This window comes from Procambarus clarkii, chromosome 13 (assembly GCF_040958095.1).
Source record: "Procambarus clarkii isolate CNS0578487 chromosome 13, FALCON_Pclarkii_2.0, whole genome shotgun sequence".
Lineage (NCBI taxonomy): Eukaryota > Metazoa > Arthropoda > Malacostraca > Decapoda > Cambaridae > Procambarus > Procambarus clarkii.
Genome location: NC_091162.1, coordinates 12357280 through 12378839, shown reverse-complemented (window position 1 = coordinate 12378839; position 21560 = coordinate 12357280). Strand labels below are relative to the sequence as shown.

General features: G+C 37.3%; 1 protein-coding gene across 1 annotated transcript in view; it reads left to right on the top strand.

The window, feature by feature from the left end:
- The window catches only part of Nf1 (neurofibromin 1), a 139288-nt gene that overhangs the window by 91926 nt on the left and 25802 nt on the right, over window positions 1-21560 (top strand). The window contains 6 exon segments of the mRNA XM_045740650.2: window positions 1053-1192; window positions 2151-2444; window positions 4910-5242; window positions 15310-15480; window positions 20496-20722; window positions 20910-21096. Of these exon segments, the coding sequence (XP_045596606.2) occupies window positions 1053-1192; window positions 2151-2444; window positions 4910-5242; window positions 15310-15480; window positions 20496-20722; window positions 20910-21096 (1352 nt within the window).

The following is a 21560-nucleotide window of genomic DNA, read 5'->3' as shown; positions in this document are numbered from 1 at the left end:
TGTATGTAAAGTGTAAGTTTGGTCTTAGCTTGCTGGAAACTACTGCAAAAATGAAAAGAATTATGGGTGTCATATTCCAATAAACATAAAATGTTCAATGTAATAGAATGCCTGTTTCTTTATGGTACCTTAGTAGCTAACTTAGTTTTAATGGTGTTGTACAATAGGGCCAGAACAGACTCACCAGGCTTCTGTGACACTTATTATGCCACCTGAATCAAGCGCCATATTATTCCGACTTGCCCATTAACATGGGGCAGTTAGCGAGTGGATATCAAAGATCAATCCACTACTGATGTTGATCACTCATAAAATGAAAGTTATTCAAGTCATTCATTCATCAGTGATTTCTTTAGAGAATGTTTGGAGATTTGTTTGGGGGCAGGAAACCACCAGGGCTCCTCCAGAAAGAGGTAGTTCATTACATTCAATGTTGGGTTTCTGGAGGGAGCCCCTCCTTTGACTTCTAAAGCTAACTACTGAGAACAAAAATGGGATTTACCAGGAAGGAGGAGAGGTAGCAGGTACTAGTACAAAGAAAAGAAATCAGGCAGGGAGACACAGCCCAAAGTAATACACAAATATCTGGGACTGGGAACATTGATAAAATACCTGAGCATCAGAACCCTGTTAGAACGCTAAAACCAGCAAACCTAATATCGGTTCAGAGCTTGGAGATAGACTGCAGACAAAACCTCATATTTGTGAACATTTACTAAAGGAACAGAAACCCCTGCCTCCAGAGAAGAGCTTGAAACCACCAAATCCTAAAGACAGAGCTTTAGGGCTCCTCATAGAGCAAACAGAACTTCCATAACTGATTTGATCTTTCAGTATGGAGCAATCTCGGCAAGATAGCTTCAGGGAGCCACCTGGGTTTCTCCAGAAAGAGGTATTTCATTAAATTGAACGCTGTGTTTTTAAACAACGAAGCAAAATTAACATGTTAAATAAGATAATTCTTCCCTAAATGGAAACAACTTTTTGCCAAATACAGTAATGTAATTAAGTAAAAATTACAAACTTATATATCATTATTCCTCTCTTTATAGGTAACTTCCATTTTGCATTGGTGGGTCACTTGTTAAAAGGCCTTCGGCACCCAGCACCAACAACTGTGTCCCGCACTTCAAGAGTGTTGATCACACTTCTCTCCATTGTTGCTAAACCACATAAGAGAGACAAATTTGAGGTGTGCAGTTTCTTTTTATGAGTATTCTAGGTTATAAGCTTCTGGTTTGTCTTATTCTTTATTACTAAGAACCTAAACTTTGTTTTATTGATTTGTTCAATATGTATTTTTTTGCTGTATGATACTTTTAGGTTTTGCCCTATATATTTTTTCTGCTGTTCCGTTCTTGGACACTGAATGCCTCAGTAAATGTTCTTTCAACTTCGAACACTTGCTCAATTGCACGAGGAAATGCACAAAAGTACTGTACACTTATTATAATTGATCAAAAAAGCCTCTTAGTTGCCCGATTTGGGAACCAAATTTGTCTGACATCATGCCTCTTAAACATGATGGATGGTACCTTGACAGTTTGCAATGGTTCCCCCTTTTTTCACTTACATTTGGTTCACAAACATTCCACTGGGGTTTTAATCTCAATGAGTACTTTTAATATATTGTAATTGTTTAATATTTTAACATTTGTGTGTTTATAATTGTATTTGGCACCTATTACCTTGCCTTAATGATGTCAAAGATATTCTGTACAAAATAATCAACTCTCCATTTTCAAATTGTAACTCATTATACTCCACCGTCTCACTTTGAAATTGTTTCACAAACTTACCACACCAAATAGTCCCTCCTATAAAAATGTAACCACATCCATCTTCTGAGGTGTTTTGTTTATTTTCCTTCCATTTCTAAAGCCAAATGAACCTACATTTATTTGCCAGGGTAAGGACAGATGCAAGACCAAGGATCTAGATCAGTTCTGTTATTGGAAGAAATTTAGGAAAATAGTGGTCTAGACCAAATTTCTCACCTATTTTGTCACTCAAGGATACAATTCTATTTGCACCACATGGTGGTGAATGATGGGATTGCCATATCTCTGTGCCAGCCATCATAAATAGACATCATAGTTAATTTTAATGTAGTTAATATTTTTGTACAATATATTTGTCTATATTTCTAGGTAACACCAGAGAATGTGGCGTATCTTGCTGCCCTTGTGTCAGTATCCGAAGAAGTTAGATCAAGATGTCATCTGAGATATTCGGTAGCACGCAGTCTCTCCAAATCGGCATCATCAGACACATTCACAGTTGGCCTTCACCTAAATCTTCCACCAACATCAAGCCAAGTCAGTGGGATAACAAGTAACCCACAGGGATGTTCACAACAAACCTCTGGAGGAGCCTCTTCCCCCAGTAATCACATACCATCTCCTGGCTCATCTTTTCCAACCAATGGAAGTTTTACAAATATAGTTAGTATCCTTACTATACTATGCATGTCACACTCAACAACACCTTAAATGTTTATGCTCCCTTAAAATTTTTCAGTTAGTTTTGGGTTATTACTATAAATTTGGTGTTAAAATGTTCACAAAGGAATTTGCTAGAGTACAGATACAAAATAAAATATTATTTTGTAATAGAATTTGCAAGACTGTGCTTAATACAGTACAGTATATGAGTTTTTATGAACATTTCAACATTCCTCATTTATTTTTCAGCATAAAAAATAAAATATACGAAAATGTGCACGCATTATCAGTCTGCTACCGTAAAAAAGTAAAGAATATATAACTTTCATGCTTTTCCAGAAGGCAATTTACAAGGCATAATGAATATTTTAACAAGCAGAGCAATTACAATATTGTCTTAAGAGATGGATAATTAGCCGAGAATATCTCTAGATGGTCTCTTGATGCTTTGATTGGTTCCCAGATATGCTATGCATAAACTTAAAAAATATGTATATGAAAACATGAAAAAGGGATTTTTGTGAATTTCAAGATGGATGACACGTTTTAGTGCCATCAGATGTTTTATTATTGGAGTACCGGAGTACAGATGATGCATTTTAGCATCGTCAGAAGTTGATATGGATTTTTGTTTATCTTAAAGTGTTAAAAAATCTTTAGAGATCTTATTTTTCTTTCTTAATTTGTAACATTTCATCTTCCTGCTTGGCAACTGCAACTTCCAGACAAATCTAAATCCACTTTCCATTTAGAGTTTTGCCTCCAAGCTCCTAGCACAGTGTAGATACTATACTCTAGTACTGTACCTTCCTACCATATCTCACTCAGTTATGTTCTAATTTTATTATGCAGGTTTGAAACCTGCCCTTCAATTATTTTCCATGTATATGTAATGAGATATCTCTTTGTCTTCATTGTAGCGAGTACAATTTGAGGCAGTCCAAGTTGATTCTATACAGCAGTAGAGGATCTCTGTATTTGTTATTAGTTTGAATACTTTTGCTTTAAAAAGGGATGAGAGCAGAGATATGAAGCAGCATCAGAACCTTTCCTGACTGATACTACATTTTCTATATCATGCTCCAAAACATTTGTTTTTCTGGCACTATTATTCCTAGAACTGTAAATGGGTCACTAGTATGAAGAGATTTGACTGAATCTTGTATCCAGTACTCTTTTTAAGATACTGTACTAATTTTGCCTGTACCGATGTAATTGGAATTTGTTGCCATTAAACATCATGTTTTTTCATTGCCCATTAGAAGACTTTGTTGATATCTGATGACTACTGTATCACTCCATTGTCTTATTTATCACATGATTTTGCAAAATCTGTGTACACTATACAACAGTGCATTTTGGTTTGCTTTTAGTGCGTCCATAATTTTGTTGTAGTGATCAGGTACTGCAGTTGCAAAAGATACGATCTTCCTACTCTAAAGCCAATAATACTAGTTTTATTAAAGCTGTTATTAGTTTCTTAGCAGCCATTCAAAAACCTTATCGATGTTTGTATGATAGGTTTATTGTTTTTACCAATGCTTTATTCCTCCTATGAGAAATGGAGTAATGTCCTCGGGTTTTAGTGTGCAATGACACTAAACCAGACACTACAACTGTGTCTGCTCCTCATAACATCTATCCATAACAGAGTCTATTTTATTGTTTTGTTTTTATTTACATATACAAGAGTTCTTACATTCAAATCATTTAACAACCAAGTACCCATTCACTGATGGGCAAAGAGAGACTACAGTTAAGGATTGGCACCCGTTCCCCTGCCGGGATACGAACCCAGGCCAAAGCGCTCGCGAAGCGCCGGGCAAGTGCTTTACCACTATGCCATAGAGACTGCAGACTGCCTAGAATGTACTAGCACAGTAGCTTTTGTATTTCTTACAACCTACCAATCCAAAAGCTTCCCCAGGTTTCTGTACATTGGCTAAATTGCCAGAATTGATTAGTAAGAAAACATCTCTCCATCAGAAATAGCACTTACTTTTAAGATCATTCTTGTCATATGTTCTCTCAAATTAAAGTGACATAGATAATGTGTATATTTTTAGAAATGGACAACAATTGCTTGGCATTAAACATGCATTGTACAGGTTTACTGTGACAACTAAATGGACTTTGCTTCATGACATCACATACATAAGGTCTTAAGGGGATCTGGGATACTTTTTTTGAAGACTTGGATAACTAGTTTATGTACATTATCTGTTACTTTAATTACCTTTCCTATATGAAATGGGCTTAGTCAAGTGTACTGTCATCCACGATTTCAATTTTGACCTTTGTTTTGTGTATAATTTCTCTGGGGCCCATTTCTAAAGAGTACTTCATTTGTACATTCTGCTTTCATATTAGTGTTACATCTGTCATAAGAAAACATTTTTGTTTCCATGCATAGATTATAAGACTAAATTCTGTAAGTTAAGAATCTAAAGCTTTCTCACTTTCAGCCTCAGGCCACTTCTTCGAATGCAAGCACAGTTACTTTGGCATCACTGTGTAGCACAGCAACCACTGGGGCAGGTAGCATAGGTAACAGTGGTGGCAGTAATGGTGTGGGCAGTGCCACTGCCAATGCTGCCACTGTATCATCTGCAGTCACAAGCATAAGCAGTGGTGTTATTAGTGGTGGTGGAACCCCACTGTCAGTGGGGACCCCAGCTGATGTACGACTCCCTCCGACCATTACTAAAGATCCACCTCCACTGTCCTCTTCATCTGTAGTTCCTGCAAATAGAAGACAGAAACCCTGGGATTCAGTGGACCAAATTTGTATATCTCAGGTTAGTATGTATTCTCTGTTGGCATATATTTCTTGTGGAAGAGCAACTGGCAGGTATATAGTGGAAACATTAAGTATCCTATAAAAAAAAGTTTGGTGTCTAATCGTTGCTGTTATATAAGACTTTTCTTAAGTTTAGTTGTACTTTAAACAAATTAAAATAATGTGAAAAAATCTGCACATAACTATTGCATAAAACAGTTGTATGAATATTTGGGGGAGCAAAAACCTTTAAATGAAATGTGCATATACTGTGGTTGTAAAATTTTGCTGAAATTGATTTTGTGAAAGACCACCTTGTAAAATTGATGTAAAAATGGCCAGGGAGTTGAAAAAGCTTATTGTATAAAATATAATTGACTACTTTACTGTATTGTGTGTGGAGTTGGTTTAGTCACATCAATTGTTAAATTAAAAGATCCATTTTTAACTATAAAAGGAAAGGTATATACTGTAGTTAGAAAAATATGAAAATAATTTTTGGGAAACATTACCACCCTCCAGTCTGTACTGAGTAAGTTATTTTATTAAAACAGTACCAAACATGGAATATATATAAAACTAATGATAGTGAATTAGGAAGAGTATAATTTACATGTTCAAGAGACGTGTACAGTATTTCTTCCTATAGCATTTCATCTCCTGTGTAAGTAATTTGTAGTAGTTACTTATTTTGGCACGACCATGAATGTAATTACAGCATATATATATATACTAATTATAAGAATTCAGTACTGTATTTGCTTTTTGAAAATGTAATGTTCTATAAATTATCTTGAATTTATGCTTTTAGAGAGTAATCTGTGTGCCACGCCTCTTCAGTAGTTTGCCTGGCTTGGCTCACTCTGTGTTGTCCCATACATTATGGTAGTGGTAGTGGTATTAGCTTCCGCATTGTGCACCAAATATGAATGTCCTTGGTCATTTTGTTTTGTCATGTTAAAATTTCTTAGTCTCCACAAAAGTTCAAGAGAAAATAAAACCTTTTGAAGCCAGTTAAATAAAATGGCAGTACAAGATTAACCACCATTGTTGCAAGATCTTTGTTGTGTCAGTGATTATTTTAAGATTACTATAACTTGAGACTACAATAGCAACATTATAATCTTTTAACACTTAAAGAGCAGTTGGCCATTTGTTGATCTCTTTGGCCACTGCAGCTGTCAATATTTACTCATTGTAGTTATTATTGCCCTTTTTTTTGTAAATGATGTAAATATGGTTATAATACATCTGTATGGATGTAATGGAGTTAATCTAGACCTATAAATAATTTGTACTATCGTTTAATAATTGCTTTCTATGCAATGAGGTTATTGTGTACCAGTTGCCTGTGGTTATTGCCAGATCTTAATTTGGTCTTTCCTGCCAGTATTGTTATCTGTTACTGGATAACGTTTCCAGAAAGAACAGCAGCAAAGGGATGCGTTGCAAGTCACTTCCTTAGAGTTGTGTCAGGAACAGGTTTGTGTACAATATAGGTGTACATAGTGTATACGTTGTTGTTGTTGTTGTTGTTGTTATATATTCAGCTACTGGGAACAAGTTCCAAGTAGCACGGGCCATGGTGAGCCCGTAGTGGGATTTACCTGGCACAGGAGCGGTGCTGTGTCATAGTGTATACCTATATTGTACAATATGTACACCTGTGAGGTGATGTGAGTGAGAAAGGGAGGTGATGGGGCAATAAAGTAAGTGTATAATGTTGTCAGATGCTGGGTAATGAGAACTCGGGTGACTCGTGGGAATAGTGTTTTGGACAGTGACATCATCGTTAGCTTGTTTGCCTTAAATCTTGCTTTCAGTGTCATGGTGAGGAAAGTGAATAATTTTGGTATTTAAGTGTTTATGGTGGGTTGTTCTGCTTTTATGTGTAGGGCTTCAAGAATTTGTAATTTCCTTACATTTTGGGATTTGTATAATGCAAGTGTTTTTATTAAATTTTATTATTATATTATATTTATATAAGGGGGTACCACCTCTGGTGCAATTATAGGGACCCACAGCCTCAAAGAAGGGAACACAGAGCATTCAGAGAAAAACTTGCCATTTAACTCTGAATACAAATGAGTGTTCGCTTCTCCTACCACCCCCGTTTTTTATGGTGTACATTTTATTGTTTTATAAGTAAAGTTTTATAAGTCTTTATAAGTACACTTATATTTATTATATTATATTATTATATATTATTATATTAAGAAACTTACTACTACGCCAGAGTGCTTGAATGAAGGTGAAGGAAAGACCCAATATATACATGTAAGTGTACAGTATTAAAAAACAAATTGTTTGGATGTAACCTGTGCCCTTTCTCAAGGTACTGTATACAATGTTCTGAAAAAGATTATAGGAGTTTGCATTTATAAATCTGGCAGAGTACTTCACCTGTTGTCCATCATTAGATGTTGTGATTATGCTTCTTGGCAAGGAATGCAAAGTTTCAAAAGAATGCTCAATTATCCTGATTTCTGGGAACTGTGGGCAGGGTTCCAAGAAATCATTATCACAAAACTGGACATGACCATGTCTATGCTTATGTGAATTAATGAGATTAGTTAGTTTGCTTCCTGCTTGATGGGGTTCTGGGAGTATCACTCCCCAAGCCCAGCCCAAGGCCAGGTTTGACGTGAGAGAGCTTGCTCAAACAGGCTGTTGCCTGGAGCGGCCTGCAGGCCCACATATTCACCACAACCCGGCTGGTCTGACACTTCTGGAAGAAAACTATCTAGTTTTCTCTTGAAGATGTCCATGGTTGTTCCGGTAATATTTCGTATAATCGCTGGGAGGATGTTGAACAACCGCAGACCTCTGATGTTTATACAGTGTTCTCTGTGCCTATAGCACCCCATGCTCTTCACGGGCTCTATTCTGCATTTTCTTCCATATCATTCACTCCAGTATATTGTTATTTTACTGTGTAGATTTGGGCCCTGGCCCTCCAGTATTTTCCATGTGTATATTATTTGATATCTCTCTCGTCTCCTTTCAAGTGAGTACATTTGGAGAGGTTCGAGACAATCTCAATAATTTAGATGCTTTATCGCATCTGTATGGCATATATGTTCTATGTATTCCCTCTATTTCAGCAATCTCTCCTGCTCTGAAGGGGAAAATGAGTACTTAGCAGTTCTCAAGACAGGACAGTACAAGTGATTTGAATAGTACAACCATTATGATGGGATCCCTGGTTTTGAATGTTTTTGTAATCCATCCTGTCATTTTTCTGGCTGACACAATATTTGCTTAGTTATGCTCCCCAAACATTAGGTTGTCAGACATCATTATTCCCAAACTCTTCGCAAGTTGCTTTCTTACTATGGGCAGATTTTATTGTGTTTTGTTCCCTGTATTATGTTTGTCCTCATTTTTACCATACTAGAGTACCTGGAATTTATCACTGTTAAATACCATGTTATTTTCTGTTGCCCAGTCAAAAACTTTATTAATATCTGCTTGCAGTTTTTCAGTGTCTTCAGCAGAGGTAATTTTCATGCTGATTTTTGTGTCATCTGCAAAGGATGATATGAAGCTGTGACTTGTATTTTGTCTATATCTGATATGAGAATAAGAAAAAGCGGTAGTGCAAGGACTGTACCCTGAAGTACAGAGCTTTTAACTGCGTTTGTACTCGATTTTATATGGTTGACTGTTATTCTGTGTGTTCTGTTCGACAGAAAACTGAGTATTCAGCGTCCTACTTTACTGGTTATTTCCATTGACCTCATTTTGCGTGCTTATCACTCCATGGTCACATTTATGGAATGCCTTTGCGAAGTCCGTGTATACCACATCTGCATTCTGTTTTTCATAATGCCTCAGTGAGTTTGTCATAGTGGTCAAGTAGCAGTGAATGGCACGATCTTCCCGCTCTAAATCCATGTTGGCCTGGATTGTGAAGGTCATTGGTCTCCATGAAACTGGTGACCAGACTCCTGATCACTCTCAAATATTTCTATTATATGGGATGTTAGTACAACTGATCTATAATTCTTTGCCAATGCTTTGCTCCCTCTCTTGTGTAGAGGGGCTATGTCTGCTGATTTAAGCGCATCTAGTGTCTCCCCCGTGTCCAAGCTCGTGTATGGTAGGGGTTCTTCACTGCAGGGAGGTATGGAGTATAAGGGTTCTTCACTACAAGTAGGTGTGGAGTATAGGTATTATTCACTGCAAGAACGTGTGGAGTATAGGTATTATTCACTGCAAGAGCATTTGGAGTATAGGTATTAGTCACTGCAAGAAAGTGTGAAGTATGCATTTTTCACTGCATGGATAATTGCAGTATGGGGTTATACTTTGCTGGTAGATATGGCATATGAAGATCTTTATAAAAGATTATTATTAATGCTTTCATTCTGTTAATTTAAATGCTATATGCTTGTGAAAAAAGGTCACCTGACTATGGCTTGGGTAGTAGTCATATCAGTTTTCTTACATTTTTGATTTACAAGCATGTGTCATATGTACTATAACTGATCTTTACGCTTCTTTGCATTTGTATATACTATATATACTATTCTATCATGTAGGCTGATTTCAAATGTGAGTGCTTGGGTGTTGATATAAGTTATGCGTAGCTATATCTGAATTTGGGGCATTACTCTTTGATGGGTTCTAATCTGATTTTTCCATATTGGTTGGGAAATGTTATTTTTAAGGGCTCCATTTATGCTAAGTGAAGTATTACTTTTTTTCTAATGTTATTCTTCATTCAGTTGCATCTTAGGAAGAAGGTTAAGTATATATTTAAAAACAAATTCAGCAGTTACTTTCAATTCATTTGCATTCCTTTTACAGTTACACCCTAATCACATGTCATGTAAGGTATAAGCTTGCATATATAGTATATGCATGTTGATGTGTGGGTGTAAATGTTTAATTATGTAAGACCTATTCTTGTGGTACCCCATCTTTATTAGTGTTAGAAAATGCAGTCTCAAACTAATGGTATTCCTTAGGCAGCCTCTTTGACCTTCTGAAGGTATATATCGAGATGATTCACATCTTCCAGGTCGAATCCGCCATGGAGTTCTTAGGCCTATCAGGGACCAGTGCCAGAATATGGTCCCCTCCTAGGGGGTGCAGAGAGCAGTGATATTTCTCCATCTCATGGGTGAAGGCATCCAGAAAGTCAGTGAGTCAAAACGAGCCACTGCTTGATTAAAAAATAGACCGAAGCCTCAAAACCCGCCTAATGAACTTCCCCCAAATATGTAAACAAATGATTGTATTTCTCAAAACTAGTGTGAGCTCAGTCGCTCCTCATTCCCTACTCATTTCGGGGAAGGGGCTCTCCTCCAGGGATTTGAGCAGTCAGTTCCTGCTCAAATGTTGTCACAACAAGACTGCTTTAGTGGTTCCAGGGTTGTCTTTCTTTAGTGCAGGCTGTGGTTTTCAGCTAAGTTTCTAGGATCTCTGCCATACTGTGTTTTTTTTACATTGCAGTGTACCATGAGCCTGGTTTCTAGATTGCTTGGAGTTGCATGTACTCAGGGTTCTCTTCCCTGAGTGCTACCTAGCACTGTCCTATCATTGCCAGTGTTATCTTTTATGTAGTGTTTGGGGGTCGTTCCCTTAGAGGTCTTTCTTCCTTGCAGTTGCCTTCACCCAGGGTGAGTCTGGGGTCTTGTGACTTTGCTGTCTTAACCCAGGAGGGATGCAACTTTGGTTGGTGGGGCACTCTGGTGGTTCGTGGGTTTCCCTTCAGTGCGGCAAGGTTGGCGCACCTAAGGGGTCTCTTGCATCGAGGCTAATTTATATGACCCTCCTATGGAAGTTCATGCTTATCAGGCAGCTTCTGCTCTGTGGGTTCATTTTGCCTGCTTGAAGCATTCTAGGTTGTGTGCCTAGCTGGATGCCACAGAGCTTGTAGTGCTTGGCCTGGGACCTCGTGCAGGGGTTTTGGCCTCGGCTGTAGCTGTGTTGGCTGCATTCCCCAAGCAATATACTCCCATGCTCTAGGAGGTGGTGGCCATGTTCATCGCTGCCTGCCTCACATATCAGCAAGCTGTGTTGTCTCAGTCTTTGGATTCTGCGGGGGACCTGGCTCTTATCTGCCTTTCCTATTGCCTCCCCTCCTCCTTCCTGAGGAAGTGGATTCTCAGTTCCTCTCTTCAGTGGCTCTTGTTTGTTATGCTATTTTTTTTTTTTTTTTAATACTATTTTTGGTGGGGAAATGTCACCGCTCCCTTTGCCTCTGTGAAGGGGCCAGGTTCTGGCTCTGGTCCCCAGTAGGCCTAAGAACTCCACAGGTAATGCGATCTGGTCAATAAGATCCATCTCAATGTATAGCCTCAGGGAGCCATAGGGGCTCGCCCAAAAGTTGGCATTGCAATATATTCAATGCTGTTTTTTTTGTTCTTGAACTTTCTTCCTAAAGATGTATCTTCCACTAATTATGCTGCTACTAATTAAGTAGAGACCGAAGGTGAAAGACCGAGAGTACCTGTACTACGAAAAGTAACACGAAACAACTACTGTACAGAAGCCTTGAACAGCAGCTGCTGGACAAATAAAGAGAAATATTGAATCGGAGAACAAAGACCAAGACTCATTCATCATAAAGTGGTAGTCATTTGTAACAAGGAAGGAAGGAAGGAAGTAGACTGCTACAACCATATAAACCTGAATCACCAAATAATAAGAATGACCAGCGATTCATAGAAGAAGGGTATACCAAACTCTCACATCACTCAAGGTCAAGCCAGAGGGCAGCTGGAATCCAAACGGTGATTGCTGAAGGCACGACTCAAAAACCATTAAAGTAATAGGATAAGCAAATAAGAACTGAAAATAACACAGTTTAGAAGAAATGATGGCCAAAGAGCACAGAAGGCCCAAAAATTGAAAGCAATAAATAACAGAGGCTCAACCAAAACTAAATGAAAGGTGTAGTCCATACACAATATTGCACAAGACGACTGGCAAAGTGGCAGGTGATGATCCTAAAGGAAGGTGAAGTCTAAGAAAAAGTCTGGTGGGGCCAATGTGTGAGAGCAGCTGGGAAGCATGTGTGAACCATCACAAAGTATGGATGAGACTGACGCAACCAGCAAATGTAGTCTGATCTGGAAGGCACCGATTGAAGAACCCAAAGCAGGGGACAGTAACAAATTCTAGCTATTGTACTTGGGTATAGAAAGAATGAAGAACGTAATCAGGATACAGAATGCAAGACAAAAAGTTCTCCACATCGGATGGATATGTCATGTAAAGGGTTAGGGAATAATTATTTCAGAGTTCATAATGTTTAATGAACATAACAGAACAAACATTGCATCGTTCAAGAAAATGTTAGGGTGTATTATTAGAACCTTTAAATCCAGAGATGCTGCCACACTGTTCTTTTCAAATGACCTGCACTTCCCCTCCTTAAATACTACTTTATACTGACTTTTCCTTACAATACAGGAGAGAGATATGAAAAAGAAGGAATAGAGAGCATGTACTGCACTTTGAGGGTCTTGGTAGTACAGTCGGGTTCGATCTTGACTCATAATCGAGAATCGAGAATTTTGGGTTCGGATCCCAGGCAGGACATTGATGGTTGGGCGTGTTTCCTATCCCCTAATGCACTGTTCACCAAGTAGTAAATAGATACGCAGGGGTTAGTTAGCTTATATTGAGGCTGCATCCTGGGGAGGGTCAGTTATTCAACCTTTGGGGAGGGGGGTACCTCAATATAAGCCTAACGTGTGTAATTATCTAAATGTAGTTACAGGATGAGAGCTACGCTCGAGGTGTGCCTTCTTCCCGGTACTCTTTGTTGTATAGTGCTTTGACACTACTGACGGTTTTGGTCTCCACCACCTTCTCACCACCATAACTTGTACTAAACGTCTACCACTCCATTTGCATAAGAAAAACTTTCTAATATTTTTTAGGCACCTTTGTTTCCTTAGCTTGAATATGTGTCCTCTTGTTCTTTAAATTGCTGGTTTCAGGAATTCCTCTTTGTCAATTTGGTCGATTCCTGTTAGTATTTTGTAGGTGGTGTTCATATCACCTCTTTTTTTTTCTATCTTCAAGTTTATTTATGTGCTTTTTGAGATAATGGCAGCATACAACTGCTGCATATTCCAATTTTGGTCTCACAAAAGTCATGAACAGTTTCTTTAGTATTTCACCATCCATGTAATTAAAAGCATGTCTGAAGCTGGAAAGCGACATATACGCTCCTCTCATAATGTTCTGTATGTGCTCCTCTGGCAACAGCTTACTATCCAAAACTACCCCTAAATCTCGTTCTTTATTAAAGTTCTTTAATTCCTTTCGACATGATTTGCAAGTTGTGTGTGTGGTCTATTTTCTCCGATTCCACATTCCATAATATTGCATTGATTCACATTGAATTCCATTTGCCACTTAACCTCCAAACACTTGTTTTATCTAGATAAATTTGAAGGGCATGACAATTGTCTGCATCTCCTATCTTCCCCAGTATCTTAGCATCATCCACAAACATGTTCATATAATTCTGTTTTCCTTCTGGTAGGTCATTTATGTTGACGATGAACATTACTGGTGCAAGACCTGAACACTATGGTACTCTGCTAGTAATACTCCTCCAGTCAGATAAGTTGTCTCTGATTACCGTCCTGATTTGTCTATCAGTTAGAAAAATTTTCCACCATGTGAGAAGTCTCCCTGTCACTCTTCCAGCATGTTCCAGTTTCCAAAACAACCTCTAGTGTGGGACTACGTCAAAAGCCTTGTTTAGGTCCAGATAGACACAGTCAGCTCAACCATCTCTTTCCTGTAGAATCTATGTGGCTCTTATCATAAAAAGTAGGTGTAGGGGGGTGTGTATGTGTGTAATTACCTAAGTGTAGTTACAGGATGAGAGCTACGCTCGTGGTGTCCCGTCTTCCCAATATTCTTTGTCATATAATGCTTTGAAACTACTGACGGCCTTGGCCTCCACCACCTTCTCACCTAACTTGTTCCAACCGTCTACCACTCTGTTTGCGAAAGTGAATTTTCTCATATTTCTTCGGCATCTGTGTTTAGCTAGTTTAAATCTATGACCTCTTGTTCTTGAAGTTCCAGGTCTCAGGAAATCTTCCCTTTGTGTGTGTGTGTGTGTGTATTTATATTTATATACACACATTTTCATCACATATGTGATGATATTTTTTCATCACGTGTTAATTTTCGTGATTTACACACACACACACACACACATTACAGATGAGGGCAGTAATCAGAGACCATGTATGGGAAATTATCTCAGCGAGTTAGCTTTAGAGAACCACCCGGGGCTCACTCAGAAAGGGGCGTTTCATTACATTCAGTGCTGGATTTGTTATTTAGTCACCAAATTATCGTTGAGCACCAGGAAAGTGTTATTGTATCATTATTATTCTCTCTCTCTCAATTAGGATGGTATTTTTAAATTATTCGAGAATGTTTTATGAATTTGGTGGCAGGTACTTTTTATTCTAGGTCTGGTCTCTAAATATGCGAGTTATTTTATTATTACTTTATTTATTTATTTATTTATTTATTTAATAATCTCTTTAGAAACTAGAAAACTTACTTTTAAATTGACTGAACCATCAAGTCTTACAATTTCTTATGTTGCACCTTTATTAACTCTGGTACCCTATGTTTTTTGTTTTTATTTATATAGTATTGAAATCAAATTAAATAGTTACCATAAAATATTAAATAAAATTTTTGAATTATAATTAGTAATTGCAATCTAAATATTATTTTTATTTTGAACAGTTGGAAGGCATTCTTGTCTTGTATCTATTTTGTTGTTGGCTTTTCAGGTACATAATTTAGGGGATAGTGATTATATTTTAGTAAATTGTTCTCTTACTTGCTCTTCTCTTTCTATTTGCAATTAATCTTGCATAAGTGAGACTCAGCAGAGCATTTGCTGTTATTGTTCTCTTATATTAAGATCGAGTTAGTGAAGCCTTAAGAATGCAGATAACATCTGACCTGTGATGCCATTCTTTTAACTCTTCCACGTTCGACTACTCAAAAGCATTGCTGTTACGGGCGTTGCTATGTGAAAAAAATGGTTGGCCTAATCTAATATGTTGATACCTTGCAACTTAGGGTACGATGGGTATGCTAGGACCGCAGGGCACGATGCAGAAGCAGGGGAGTGCCCAACAGCTGGTGAGCAGAGCAGACCCCAAGACATGGCACTCCCTTGACCTTGACCCCCATAACATGCGACCACCACCATTTAAAACTCAAAGGTCTTCCTCGATGCCCACACCTAAGGTAACTCAAATCTGGTGTGTGTTGTTATGGGGGGAGGAATTATTTGCCCTTGACGTGAGTGGCTGTTAATGCAGTTTTCTTTTACCGAAGGTTCTCTCTCCCAGCCCTTCACGCCGTTTTTTCGCCCCGCCTTGTGTTGGATGATCCCTTTGAGAATCTTTTTGAACTATTTCGGTTATGACACATCTCCATACGTTCGCTCAGATTCGCACTTTTAACTTCCACGATCTTGCACTCGACCCTTCTTTCTAGCAGTTGGCTCTTTTCGTATGGCTTCTTCCCCAGTCTCTTTATTATTATTATTATTATTATTATTATTATTATTATTATCATTATTATTATTATTATTATTATTTTTATTTTATTTATTATTGTTATTATTATTATTATTATTATTATTATTTTGCATTGCATTTATGAATTACCCTTCAGCCATTTTCTGCACATTTCTAGAGCATTTAAGCATATTACTGAGTAGATCCTTTTTATTTTAAACTCTGCACCATCTTAAAGTTACGATGTTATTCTATAATTGATTTGAGATTTAAAATGACAGTAGTTTGAGTAACGAGGTTATTTTACAACCTACCTATTTTATATAAATAATCAGTGGAAAGTACACAATTTACAAAATAAACATTTACTGTATATATTTTCTTGAAACAGCCATCTATTTAACTTCATTTGTATAAAGGTTAATTATTCAATGTAGAGCAACCTCAAGTTGAAATTAAGACTTTATGGAAATCAAATATTTTGCCTGTAAAGGCTTAATTAAATCTGACAAAATTTAAGCTTTTGCAAGCAAAACTTCAATAAATTCTGTTCTCAATTTGTGTGTTTCTGCATTGTCGTCAGCATTTAGTGCTCTGTTCAGCTGTAAATAATGCATTTCAGATAAGACATAGAACCCATTTATACTTTGATAATTAAAAATTTGAAAATTTATTTCCTTTATCCAGAAATGCAAGGTAACTTTAACATAAGAAATGACAATTTTATTTACCCATTACATTCAATTTAATTAGAGTAAGACACAACAAATTAGGAAATAAAAGTCTGGTGAATGTTACCATGCATGAATATCACCCCAAGTTAATTACTCTATTTAAGCCTACACAAGTTTTGAAATGTGTGGCATGGTCAAGCTTTTTGCATTTTAAGTAGCACTTTCATTATCAAAACACAGAACAGTTGCCTTTCTTAACAACAGCAAAATCCATATGGAGTGTTTAGGGTAAGTGCTTTACGTGTTGTTGTTGTTGTTGTTGTTGTGTGAGCCAAGTGTGCGGAGATGCATACTGAGCACAGTGTGACGAAGTGTTGCTTGTGCTGCTCTGCCTGTAGTTGACCGTCATGTTGTAATGGTAATTATTCCCTGTTGTGACTAGTAGCTTAAATGTTTGCATGGATATGATATATATATATATATATATATTCATAATGAATAAAGTATTATATATTTATCTTTATTTGTTATCCAAAGATTATCTTTACAGTCCCATTCCGAGCAGGGTTTTGAATGCCATATTGGGCTCTTAACATTCATAGTTCAGTACTGATCATTTTAAAGTTTAAGGAGCAAATGATTTAAAAAAAAATACAGCATTTTAAATTTTATGAATATTTTTGCGCCGGTACTGGTTTGGCTACGAGGTCAGCAAGACATTATCTCAACATGAACTTTGATATAAGAAGGTTTGCAAGGTTGATGTATCCTGTAAAAGGCTAGCAAGTTCTGCAAATGTAAAACTAAAATCTGGAAGTAATGAAAAACAAGTAAAATTAAAAGAAAAAGAAAGCACCTTAACATATAGAAGTGTAACATTCCAGCATGTCAAAATTACAAGTGTAAACTAACAAATCATATAAATTTTTGAATGTGAATGTTTTGGAAAGCACAAGAGAGTTTATATAAAGTAACTTCCTATTCATGGGAGCTTCCTATTCCCTGACCTAGCTTTGAATTTGCTGATCATATATTACATTTGTAAGGTGATGGGGCTCCCAGATGTCTCCTCCTACACAAAATAAAAATAATAACTTATGAGAAAATTTACTGGGGCTGTGAGGCGACAAAAATCCGCGACCAAGGCATTGCCAGCCTCTTGCTCCACGACTGGCCCACTGTTTGCTTGTTTCACCAATTATTTGGTGGTACAGTGGTAGATTACTGTATGTGGCTGGCAATGCCTTGGTTGCGGGTTCACGTCACCTCACAGCTCCAGTGGATTTTCTCATTGGTGTATATCACGTTAGTGTGATTTTCTGTGTGTAATAACTTGTTAGCAATTTAGCTTAACGTTTAACACTTGCATGCACATAGAATAATAGTTTCAAAACAAGGTTCTTATCTTCCATTGTTAACTCATCCTAGAGCATAGGAACAATGTCCCAAAAATTGTAGGTCACTTTCAAAGTGGCAGATATTTACTGGAGGCCTCAAATACCAGTTATGAACACTATGTACCAGTAGGAGTTTCAAATATTGCATAGCACCTACATTATCATATAATGTAATGAGGATCATTGATTAAACATTACTTCATAATATACACAGTGAAAGGGTTAATGGGAAATTATTGCCATACATTGATCTCCGGGCTATTGCGGTCATCATTATAATGGTACAGTATTTTTATTTTTATTATTATTATCCAGTTTGTAATTCCATAATGTTAATATGAGTATAATAGCTCTTTCAGCATGTAATGGAGTTTACAGTACCTAGACTGATGTACAAAATCTTGCCATTATTTTGAATTGCAGTACTCGGCTTACTACGTGATGAGGTTATTGTTTAATACAAATATTGGACTGCAATTATTGTCAAATCACAATTTGATCTTTACTGAAAGTGTTTGAATCTACTACTGTATTTCTGGAAGACATTCCCATACAGAGTAGCTTAGAAATGGTTTGCAATACTCTTCCTTTGAGCTGTGCCAGGGACGGATATATATACAGTATGTTATGTAGGTATACTATACATGTTATATTGTAGGCATTGATACATTACTGTACAGTACTCAGTAACTTTTTTGTTAAGACATTTGTATATAAATTGACTATGGCTCCTTGTTACCAGTTGCTTATATACTGGTATATAAATAATTCTGTATTCCTTCTGGTAGATTATTTATATAGACAATGAACATTTCTGATGCTAGAACTGTACCATGTGGTACTCCACTGGTAATGCCTCTCCAGTCTCATACATTGCCTCCGATTACTGCCCTCATTTTTCTGTCAGAAAATTTTTCATCCGTGTCACTTATGTGCCAGTGAATGTGAGGCTGGCCACATTGTTTTCATTGACATGCAGGGTTGGATTTGCTTGAAAACAGCTAAGTTTAAAAGTCTTTTTAACAATAATTATATTTTGTGTAAAGCAATATATAATATATATACTGTACTGATATAAATTTGCTACTATGATTAAGGGAACAAACCATACTTGCTCCTGCCAGGTTGCAAAGTCTTCCAGGTTTTACTATCTGGCTCCACTCAAACTGTTCCTCGGTAGTTTGTCGCTTGAATTATGGGGTATCACTTTGTCTCTCTCCTGTGGGACTGGACTCTGCAAGTACTGTAGCTTGTTTCTTTTGAGCTATTTTCTGGCTCATGGTTTCCGGTTCTCTATTCTGGAAGCTGCAGCACTGATTCCCTTCAAGGTTTCCTTGCTGCTCCTTTCCCTCATCCCATGGTAATTCCCCCCCCCCCCTTTTTTTGTTCCCCATGGTGAGTTAGCCTGGGGAGCTCTCTCAGAAATACAGTGTTCAGTGTAATGAAACACCTCTTTTAGATAGGTTCCTTCAGTGGCTCCTCTTTTTCTGCCTTCACCTCCTTTATGTGGTTCTTAAGGGATTGCTTTCAAGCAGCGCAATCACTGAAACTCCAAGTTTCCATGGCTGCCATCTGATGCTGGACAGGTGTAACTATCAATTGGGTCTTGACAATGAGTCTGTACATAGTGTCTGGGTTACTAATGTTTCCATGCAGTTGCTATGTTTTGGGGTGCTATATATTTCTGGTGGCTTTCCTCTTGGTCTGCATTACTCTAGTCTTCCCAGACTCCCTTGCCTGTATTGAGAGGAGCATACTGTGACCCACGAGGGAAGCAGACTGTGATCCATGTTGTGGTTGTAGGCCCTTGTGAGTCACAAGGGCCTAAAGGGGTTGCTAGTGGTGTAACTAAGCAGGCAGGTTGTTTGGGAAGGCTATCAAAGAGTCCCTCTTGAAAAGAGGCATTTCATTACATTCATTGAACAAATCCACAAGGGCCGTACATTCATTCCTGGATTTTTGGGCAGTTTGGCTGCTGCCCTTGAAATATATTGTGTGCTGCATCATTTATTTTTTATACAAGAAATGCTTCAAGAATGTTAAAAACTAAATTTTTTGTGATGTACATACAAGCTTGCTGTGTACTGTTGGTATATTTCATGCTTTAGTTTATTTCTTCAGGATGTTGAATTCACTTTTTAAATTTTATCAGGTAAGTGTTATATTGCTCTAAAAAACTTATATGTTTAGTGTGATGTAATAATTCTTCACGTAGTATTTATATTGTAGTGAATGGTTAGCACATATTAACACGGGTTATTATTTCTATGAATACCACAATGAAAGCTCTGTTACCTGCAGCATGGAGGGGCCAAGGAACAGCAGTATTATATAAGCCTGCATTATGGAATTTTAAAGTTTATTTTGTATTGAAATCATAGCCTTTCATAATTCCCACTGTAATTGTTTTCTAAAAATATATCCTTTAAAATCCTATTTAATATTAAGGCAGTGTTTTACCTTTGTTGCATGAAAAAGTGACTCCCCCCCCCCACCCCCACCAAAAAAAAAATGTTGATTAGGAAGCAAAACATTAACCAGATTCTTTTGTAGAAGATTGGTTAATTTTCTGAGCACTTTTCTGAAGATGTGTTTTTTGTGTTTGTATCAACAGGTTTATCATTCTTTAAATAGTTTTGCCATGTTACAGTATACTTCATGTCCCTCAGGGTGACATGTCTCCCCCTCCTAAGGAACGTGGTGCCAGAGTCTCGGTCAGCAACGAAAACAACATCCTGTTAGATCCCGAGGTACTGACGGAATTTTCTACTCAAGCCCTTGTTCTAACAGTCCTGGCAACTCTTGTAAAGTATACTACAGACGAGAACGAGATGAGAGTCTTGTACGAGTACTTGGCTGAGGCTTCGGTTGTCTTCCCCAAGGTCTTCCCTGTTATGTGAGTGTAAAAATGTTTTATCACCGCTGAGTAATGCTTTTCTGTTTTGCCTCATCGTGAGACATATAAATAATGAGATCTTAAAAAAGTAATGTAATTTTCTGTTACTTGTATGAGATTTATACTGTAGAATTTATTTTTATTAATACAGTATGTTCTGAAATGTAATTAATTTTTTTCTTGACAGCCATTCATTACTGGATGCCAAGATAACATCTGTACTATCCTTATGTCATGATGGTGTGATTCTCAGTGCAGTTCAGTCTATCATCCAGAATATGGTAGCATGTGAGGAACAAGGACACCAGCAGTTGCACCACCTTCAGAGTTGGGGTTTTGGAGGGCTCTGGAGATTTGCTGGACCATTTACAAAGGTATAATTACCTACTATGTGTTAAAGGATTTATCTTCCTGTTTCATAATTTGATCCTCTAAGTGCAATTTTTCTTAGTGCAATGCATAGTCATATCAAGATTTAGGTCTTGTCATTTGTTGAATATAAATGTTACCCATATGGTTCCAGTAGCTCAATAATGTAGTCTCCCAGGAGTCACAGGAGTGTCGCAAGGTAATTTAGTCAAATGGACTATAACTCCTGGTCCCTCATCAACATACAATGATGACTGCACATATCTGTATACAGTATATTTAGTTTGTTATTCCTTTTACCATTGCAATCAGAGTCCTTACTTCGGCGTATACTATCTGTGCTTGGTATTCCAAATCATATGGGGGCCACTCCATACTAGTTAGCCGAACATTTAAGTTAACTGAGGTTAAGCAGGGAATGTCCAAAAATGGTGTTTTGTTATATATCCCTATTCTGTTTCATAGACAT